This window comes from Pipra filicauda, unplaced genomic scaffold (assembly GCF_003945595.2).
Source record: "Pipra filicauda isolate LSUMZ 115617 unplaced genomic scaffold, ASM394559v2 scaffold1_size10287979_pilon, whole genome shotgun sequence".
Classification (NCBI taxonomy): Eukaryota; Metazoa; Chordata; class Aves; order Passeriformes; family Pipridae; genus Pipra; species Pipra filicauda.
The window spans coordinates 4,458,352-4,468,227 of record NW_024104310.1 but is presented as its reverse complement, the minus strand read 5'-3'; the positions used below and the strand labels follow the sequence as shown (position 1 = coordinate 4,468,227).

The following is a 9,876-nucleotide window of genomic DNA, read 5'->3' as shown; positions in this document are numbered from 1 at the left end:
TTCAATAGCCAAAGCAGCAAGATATTAAACACTGAGGAACAACACTGTTTAAGCAGGAGAGGGAGCAGTAATTGGTAAAATTAATTCCTTCAGAAGTGGTGTAATGTAACTTGCTGCTGCAATGGCTGTGACTGCAAACACGCTTTTCCTGGCCTGTGTCAGGTCACCGAACAGCCTGTGATTAGGCTGTCTGAGTTGAGGAGTGGCCAAGGTGCAGCACTGCTTCTTTCTGTTGTTCTGGATCCTGAGCAGTGTGTGGCAAAGCCTACTACAATTTGCAGTTGGTGAACAGTCAGCTTCTGACTCTGAAATAAGCTCTGCAAACAGCCTGCATGGAAACTTGAATTCCACTGCTGAAGAAACACATTACATATTTCCATCGTAGTCATCCTGCTGTCACGTGTAAAACGATGATTATGTTGGTGGAAATGTGCAAGGAACAACCATTTAATTTGTTATGCGATGAAAGTCTTAAACTAACATATTATCTATTTCAGCCTCCTTGGACGATTCACATCTGACCGCCAGGGTCAGCAGCTCATTGAACTCACTTAAGGATATGTGGAATGAAAGAGGTACCACGCTTTCACACAAAGTGATCAGTTAGCCTAAAGCAAACTAGTGAATCAAATCTCAAGACAGCCCTATGAGTTTCAAGCTCATTTATTTGCCAAAGGAAAGATCTGATGATGGAGCAGAAAAACAAAACCCCTAATACATCTCAGATTCATTGCACCCAGGCCGTGAAGTTTGTATTTCTCTAACAACTTGGAGACAATATCATGTGTCAGAGCATATGCACTTGTCATTAGCATGCATAAGAGGAAATGAACATAAATCCCAGATTCAAATGTGTAGTTTGAACATCCTGGGACAATTAAATTATTGATAATGGTTATCTGTCACCAAGCAATAAATCATAAAGTCATGGAGTGGTAGAAGAAAAGCTATCTTGGTGCTGACAGATGTGTAGACTGAAAGATGTGGTGAGCCTTTAACATTACAGAAATAATTGCATAAAGGTGAAAGATTTCTTCTTTTACTCTTTTTCTCATCAACTCTAGCATTTCCATACTCAGAACAACACTTTCTTGTGACAACTTTTCTTACTTGGACTCTATGTTTTCTGACATTTTAATGTAATTGATGAACAAAGCTGACAATGAGCAGGCGGTAAGAGCAGGCCCGGCTTTATGGCTCCCAGTTGGAGCACAGTGCTCTGTGCAGAGCTGGGAGCTGGCTCCCAAAATTGTGAAAAGTGATGACAGTAACATCCATGTAAATAAACTGGAAAACCCCCCATATTACAAGACTGTGAAAACAGAGGAATCGCATAGAGGGAGCAGACGATGGCACATGAACAGGACAGAGGCTGACTCCCCCTTCTAAATCACTACATTTTTGCAACTAAAATGATTTGTACATCAAATTGCTCTGCGCTGAAGATCATATCAAGGTCCCATACTCGGCATAACCATATTTCCTGAGGCTACAGGTTTACATGGACAAGTAGCAGCTGGCAGGAAGGGCAAGGAGTGAAGGCATTTCCCTTCCAGGCATGGGAGCTGGGAAGTAGGAGCTGGCTGGTGCCTGGGTATACGCGGTGGGAATGCTGGGCCTGGGTGGCGGTGGCTGCTCGGGTTGGTGCCAGGGCTTGAATAGGATGGTGGGCACTGCCAGGAGGGCTGTGTGAGCAGCAAGTGGGACCCAGCTTTGTGAGGATCCCTTTTCAGAGAGCTGCAGTGCTGGGAAACTCAGCGCAGTTCTGTGGACAAAGTGGAAGCTTTTCAAATGTACACGTTGTACTGCACCGCTCAGAGGGGCCAGGGATCACACTCATTTATTCATTTTCCAACAACTAAATTTCTGTATATTAATTACATGGAACCCACCAGTTTTGGCCAAAAAAAGATGTATTTTTTTAATACTAGTCCTTTGTCTGTGTGGCAATCTGTATCGATTTCAAGAATTCTTCTCCCTGTACAGAACTTAAAAACTGCAGGCATGGTAAAGGAAAAGAAAACAGCACAAGTAAGTCAGCTTAAGTCTAGGATTAACTGTCTGAGGTCTTAAAACAAAGGTTTCAGAACTACTTGGAGGCATAAGGGCTACCAGTGGGAGTGAGAGTGGCAAGCTGAGGCCATTTCATTGTCAGGAACATGACATTTATTGCCCTGACACCTGTATCATAAAATTAAGCTTACTTCAGAACTTATTCCATTTGAAATCCATGCTAAACAGTTAAGTGTGCCTTGAGAGGTCATGTTAAGGACAGCAGTTATTTTCAGGGAGGTTTTTTTTCCCCCTAACAGTTAGAAAAATAAGCCACCATTTTACGTGTTATTCATAAGTGAGACTGTGATAAACTATTTGTATCTACAGCTTTTCTCACAGAAAAGACAAAAATAAAATCAAGCCTCTCCTCTTCCAAATGAATTTTGCAATCAGCATTTATTTTAGAAGTATTTTGGGGTATAGGGCTGAAGCATATGATACTACTATAGCTGTGACATCAGTGTAATAATATAGACATGTTTATTCAAAATAACATACCAGGCCTGTGGAATAGATTTGGAAAATACCTAAAATAACATTTGCTTGGTCACTGGTTGCTGATTGAACTTGTGACAACCCCATGATTATGCTGGTGTTTACAGTGATCAAAAAATACTACTTGGATTAACATTTTGATCTCCACACTATTATATTAGCACCTGTCAGTAGTTGGTTTCCTTTAAAATAGTCTCTACAGCTTCCCTAAGGGCCCAATGCAATTCCCCTTTTTCAGAATTCCATGAGTCTTCTAAAATGAAATTTTAAATGAGCCTTCATGTCTGCTTCAGAGAAAACAAAATAAAAAGGTGGATTTGCATTATGTCTTCCTTAGAAGCTTCTGTCAGCAGGAAAATTAGTTGCCTTGAGAAGTCATGCTAGTTAGAACAAATATGGTGAAATTACAAAATGCTTCCAACCAAGAAAATTGTTAATTATTAAGTGAAGTGAAAAGAAATCATTCAGAAGTGAGTCCTTGACAAAGGCAAGTTATTTAAACATTTGCTTTTTTCAGTTTTGTCAGCAGTCTTTGCTTGTAATTAAGACATTACTGCTCTCAAAGAAATGCCTTAGTATTATTTGTTAAGCATGGTATGTACAGTTGGTCTGTAATTTATAATATCAATAATAATTTCTGTGCTTTTTTGAAAGCAACTCTAATTCTGAACATAACTTTATGCAGAAAAATAAAGTAACTACACCAATACAACGTTGTCTTCAGTTTAAAAATGAAAAAACAGGAAGATAATGTGCAAATGTAAACATAATATCCTGATCTTCATTTAGAGCTGGTAAATTTTAATCTGAGTTAAACACATGTTAATTAAAACACATTTCACCAGCTACTTGGTAAATTAAGTGCTATTTTGTTTGATGTTGGTAGAAACGGGAAATCTGGAGTGATGTCTATCGCTACAGCTGTTTGCAGTCCTCATATAACACCAGATGTGAGATAGATGTATCTGCATTTTCTGCTCTCCTGTGACTCACAAGTGATCAAACATGCAAAAACATCATGAGAGGATGACTAGGCAAGTTTATAATGCAGGGAACTGTTCAAGACATTCATAAATTGCTGCAAACCACACACACAGTGAAGGAAAATTTATTGTAACATCACAGACAAGCAAAAACATTTATATCTACAGTGAATTAAAATACAAGCATATTAATTGTAGAAGGTGTCTTTGACATATCTCAACTGTCTTTAAAAAGATATAATGCTAAAAGACACTCAAAATCAGGTCTGAGTGTTTTATCAAACCTAGGTGTGACAAATCAATATCGTAAAAACAAATGTAAGTTTCCGCAGATTTGTTTTTATTAAAGTATCCTCATATAAATGAGCTCTGCTATGAAATACAGATGCTGGAAGGAATAATCATGTATTTAAATGTAGCTGTATTGCTAAACAAGGGTGTTGGTAAAAGCTGCTAAAGCATCAGCCATACTTTGCTTTTTCTGTTGCTAGAGCCAATCTGCGTATGTTTGCTACGCAACCAGCTGCTGCCTCCTGCAGAGGGTCATCTGTAGAGCCTACCATAACCAGTAGGAGCTAGCAAAAATACAAAAGAGAAATGGCATGAGAAAAACAAATAAGTGTGCTATTGTTTCAATAATGTTCAAATCATATCTGGAACCACTGCATTAATTTACCCATACATATAATAAATAAAACACTAACAATCATATTAACAACACTGTATTATATATGTATATATATATATGTATGTATACTGTTACATGAATACTTTTGTACACATATATGTATTAACATCCAGATAAGAGTGCAGTGCCTTATATTTTATCATATTTGTACCTGTGAATTGGCATTTTCATGTCTTATTTTCTGGTTATTGTACCATGTCTGTCTATTGGTTGTACTTGGATTTTTTTATTTTAAGTAGAAATTGCACATGTTTTATTTGAGTCATGGTTTTCTCCCCAGGGTATACCAGTGTAATTGTACATGCTCAAGATTTTTAATAAACAAAGCCATGCTTTTTTTTTCCAGTCTTGATCATGGAACTGGATCCACGTGAATGGGCCCTTGTGTCCCATTGACTGCAGTAGGTTTCTTTATTGTCACAGAAAACCACTCATGTTAAACTGCTTGAGGGATATAGATCTGGGCATATCAGTCTTAAACATTTGCAAGTGAAAAACAAAAGCTCAAGAAAGGCACCAAACTTTTGGAGTTGATTCAGCTTTTCAGTCATGTGGAGTAAATCCTCTACTCTGGAAGTCATTCAAATTTTTCAGTGGAAATTCCTTGGGAGTAAGGTACTGTTCAACATGAGTAAGACACAAGACAGGCCTCGATGATAAAACATTTTTACATATCAGAAAACCATTAATAATGGGTTTGGATCTCATTTTACTGTGTTGTAAGTCAGTGATGCAACTGCAAATGCAATATAGCTGGAAAAGAGAAGATTCTTGCTTAGCTCAGATCAGCTCCACACAACCTCCAGATTTCTGAAAATTTGCCAGGCCTAATGTGCGTTCAGGTATTTTGAAGCTCAGACAGCTCTAATTAAAATCTATATTTTCAGTCTGCAATACTTAGGAATCTGTATTCACCCAAACAATGTTGAGTCAAACCACAGAGAAATATGTTATCACTCAACTCTGGTGCATATTTTTCATACAGCTAAAATATTACACAAAATTATGAACTGCTAAATATAAAAGCATAAATTGAATGCAGACATCAAATTCATATGCTACCTTTTTCTAACCTTCCAGCAGTTGTGAGGCATGGGCCACAGCTGCACACATATGGCATTTGCTTAGAGAGATCAAAGCCTTTTGAACTTGAGGAAGTAGTTGTGTTAGCCAAATGTACAAAACAAGCATCTTGCCAGTCACCTATCACCCTTTGACCCCTACATGCAACTTGTATCACAGTGCCTGTGATAGGCCTGAATTAAGTCAGAAAGAGTATTGTGTCAATTAAGCGTCAATTATATTTTTTCTAGCAATTCTTCTTATAATTTCCATTACTGTAATCAGATGTCTAGGCCCAAGTAGCTAGGTAGTAGAATTCTTAAAGTATGAACACTCCTGAAAGGATATGCCAGAGTTAAAATGACATGAGAAGAAATGATATGGGAAAGTTTTATGTTACTCTACTTTATTTGCATGCAAAACCCGGGCCAAGATCAGCAACCAGAGAAGTCAGTGGAAGGTACCACTGGCTTCAAGTGGACCTAAGATTAAGGAGCATGTCTATGCGTACTGATAAAACTGCTCTACAAAGCACAAAGACCAGAGTGCAAGCCTTATCAAATGACTTCTATTTTTTGATTCTGAAATATTGCTGGATGAAGATCTTTCTGCCTTGCCTTTTGCCATGAGCTGATTTCTCATCAGCTTAAATTATCTAGTGATTCTTTAGGTGCCTCACAACTTTCTTGTGTAACTTACAGAAAAAAAACTGTTATAAATCCTTCATATCCCTGACTCAAACCCAAAAATACGCATGCACATACCGTTCATATGGCAGTTTTGGTAAAGCTCTAAGTTTCAGATTTGGGGGCAAGGAAACTATACGCCTTATGTGATTATTCACTTCACAGATCTAATGTAAGGCTTTTCCAGTGTACTCAGTGTGGAACTCAAACTCCCTTAATAATTTCAGATAAGACTTGTTATCAATGTATAAGAGCAGAAGTTCATTACAAAAAATAACGTTTTGGAGATACATTATCTAGTAGGAATATAGCAAAAAGTGAAAATCAACCTTTGCCTACATGTTAGGTAGGACTCAATTCAAGGTTAATTACCTTTTATTTTAGCCATCACTTCTTTCTAGGCCCAGAAGACTTAGGAAAATAGGTATTTTTCTGTCGCTTTCCATGGAGAGCTCAATATTAAGCAATGACAAGAGCTGTAGGGGAGGGTCCATGCTCTTTGCTGCAGGTGCATTTTGGAAGATCAGGGTTAGGCATCAAGGAACAGAATGCTACACAACACTGGTTCCAAGTATCCAAATAGATGCCTAAAGAATTAGTGGTACGAATGCAACCAACGCAAACAGCAATTTTTATAAAGGTATCAAATACTGATTTTTCTCCTTCTGAGTTCAGGGGATCACAGATCAGTTGTGCTCCAATTTGCTGTTTTTCTAAATTACTTGCCAGTGGTAACATCTGTAAGGACTGCCACGTCATACAAAATCCTGTACTACACTGTGTCTCAGGATTTTTACAATACGACTTCAAAGGAATATTCTTGGAAACACTGTCCAATACAGTAGCTGCCTCTAAAGACTGAGGATATACAGCAACATTTGTCAGTTAACTTACTCCTTTTGTGCTAACAAAAAGACAGCTGAAGAGAAGATTATCAAAAATGCAAAATATTTCATTTAGAAGTAGGTAATTCTGTATTTAGGAATCCAACTTTGAAGATTTTGATAAAAATCCTGCCTTAAATGAAATAAAAACTTATTAAACTTATTCTTTTTTTTATAGACCAAGACATTTATCATTCTTTCACTTCCTGACTGTCACTCCTTGACCCTTTCATGTGTTCAGTTCAATTTACTGGCAATTTGGGTCATCCAGTTGAGGTATGGGAATATATTCATAGATAGTATACACAAACTACACCCACATATTAGATATATTTGACAAGTCCAAGAAATATTTTTTTTTTAATTCCAATGCACTAGTGCAATATAACATGTCATTTTTCTTGATGCAATGCCCTTGAACTTCACGTATCCCTTCCCTTTACTGTTCAGGTATTGTTTTCTGACACATGTAAATGCTAACAGATGTGAGATGCAGTAAAAAAAACATGTGGTATAAATGCTTCTTTCTGGCACATAAAAGGCACTTTCCATAGACAGGGAAAGCATCTGCAGCACCATGTAGCCTTCATTGTCTGTTGGCAGGTATCTATATTCTAAGGCAAGAGTCCAATATTTTTTGCACAGTTAGCACGTCACACCAGCAAATAATCACAAATACAAGCTGTTTTGAGAATGTACAGAGCATATGTAGCATTTCTGGATTCCAAAAGTAAGAGTAATGCACAGCCAAATCATTTAAATATTCAGAACAATTAAGATTTTGCTATTGCTATCCCATCTTCAAAATAGCACAAAATTGTGATACTATATTAGGAGTGCACAATCACAGAATAATTCAGAATTCTGAGGGGATCTCAGGAGGTCTCTAGTCTAATGTCATGCTCAAGGCAGAGTCAGATATGAGGTTAGACCAGGTTGCTCAGAGTTTTATCCAGTCTGAAAAACTCCAAGCATAGAAATGGCACAACCTCTTTCAGCAACCTATTGCAGTGTTTGACTGACCTGGTAGAGAAAAAGGTTTTCCCTGTGTTCAGTTACTCTTGTTTTAGTTTATGCTCATTGTTTCTCATCCTCTTGCCATGCTTCACTGTGGAAAGCCTAGATCCATTCTTTTGATGACTGCCCTGTAGGCACGCCATTGACCATCCTGGTGGTCCTTTGCTGAATGTATTGTGGTTTATCCATGTCTTCCCCACATCAGAGGCCAAAGCTGAGTGCAGTATTTTAGGTGTGATCTAATGAGTACTAAGGGGTACAAGCACTTTCCTCAACCTCCTGGCTGTGCTCCTGCTATAAGCCCAGTGTTTTGATTTCTTTGCTGTCAGAACATATTGCTGGCTAATGTTCTGCTTGCTATCTACCAAAACCTCTATATCCTTCTCAGTAAAACTGCTCCTCAGCCAGTCAGTCTCTAGCATTCCCTTCATAAACTCTCCAGAGAGGAATGTGAGGTGACCAGTCTGTGGTGCTCCAGACTGGAAGGTGGAATTGTAGCTCTGAAGACACACTTTGCAAACTCTTATTGTTGGGTCTTATGCTCTCTGGCAAAGGTGTAACAAAAACAGAAATTCCTTTATTCCTCAAGGCATTAGTAAGAGGTAAGGGGATAAATATAATATTGGCAGCTAATGATGCCACCTACCACTGCCTGAAAGCACATCCTCCTTCTATTTAGTATCTTTACCATCACAAAATAACCAACTGAAAAAGTGTTATTTCAAACAAGATAACACAAGCACCAACAGCAGAACTTGTCGGAAGTCCCATTACCCTGGATGAGTAAGACAGTTATAAAAATGGACTAGCAATTCTCTTTCCCATGAATACGTCTTTCTAGAATTTTTCACTTCTACAAAAGAAGTAGCCCAAGGGGATTTTAAAGCAGAAAAAGATAGGTACGTTTTGTAACAACAAACCCTAAACCTGACAAAATCTCAAATGGTCTCGATGTACTGGTTACCATAACTTAGAATTACTCACTTTCCTTCAGTCACAGTCACTGCAGCTTCTAGACTCAGAGGAGGGAAGCAAGAAGCATAGGATGTCATGTTTTCAGAAAGAATAGAGGTTTGCATGTAATAATCTTTAAATAACAAGTTAGTCATGCGATGTTTCCACAACAAGTTTTCCAAAACAGTGGAAAGTGTAGAACAACGCTGTTGGAAAGAGGTTCCCTTGCTCATAAACAGATAAAAGATCAGACTATTCAATACTCTGGAGTCCTGTGAATGTGAACGAAAATTATGAATAAAGAATAACTGTAAAAAAATATTTAATGCCCTTTCTTATTCTGGCTTCTTTAGGTTTTCAACCCTGTAAAACAAATCTTATTTGATTTTTTCTAATCAGAAGGAAATATGGATAAACTCCTTCAACAAGATTCATATCTGTACTGGGAAGCTAGTCAGAGTTCACATAGAGCTTAAAATTCCTGGAACTAAAGACATTTGCTTCAGTACAACATCTTGTAGATTGATATAGCATTTCCAGTTGATGGTAGGACTTGTCTTTTTTTTCCTTAAATTTAGATTTAGTATCTGACTTTTTTTACATGCAACATTTCCTGAAGGATGCTAAATTCCTAGCACTGTGATTTTCTAATTGTGTAACACTTTTTTTTCAAAAAAGACATTTTTCACATGTTTTTTATAAATTTAACATAAAAGAAAAAAATACTTTAAATAAAAGCATATGGTAGAACCTTATCCAAGAAAGTATCAGTCTAGATCCAGCCAGCATTTTCTAACTTTCAACACCATATTGCACACTGGAAAATATTAAAGCACCTAGTTTGAGTGTTACGTTACACATATTCCTACAAAAATACTTTAATAAAATTAAATTATAAATAATAAAACACTCCACAATCAAAGCATAATGAAGGTTAAGCCAAGTCACTGCTTCTAAACTAAAATTCAGGCCAATTTCCTGATTTCCCCTTTCAGCTGAACGAAAGGGTAAGACAACAATGTACCATACCCAGACTCCTAAGAAGAAGATGC

The 9,876-nt window shown here is 37.4% G+C and overlaps 1 protein-coding gene across 2 annotated transcripts in view; it reads right to left on the bottom strand.

Moving 5' to 3' along the window:
- Nucleotides 1-3,852: 3,852 nt before the first annotated feature.
- ODAD2 (outer dynein arm docking complex subunit 2) overlaps nt 3,853-9,876 on the bottom strand; it is a 79,220-nt gene continuing 73,196 nt past the window's right edge. For both annotated transcript variants that reach the window (XM_027717418.2, XM_027717419.2), the window contains exon 20: nt 3,853-4,108. In XM_027717418.2, the coding sequence (XP_027573219.2) occupies nt 3,995-4,108 (114 nt within the window). In that variant the 3' untranslated portion in view covers nt 3,853-3,994. The remainder of the gene's footprint in view (nt 4,109-9,876) is intronic.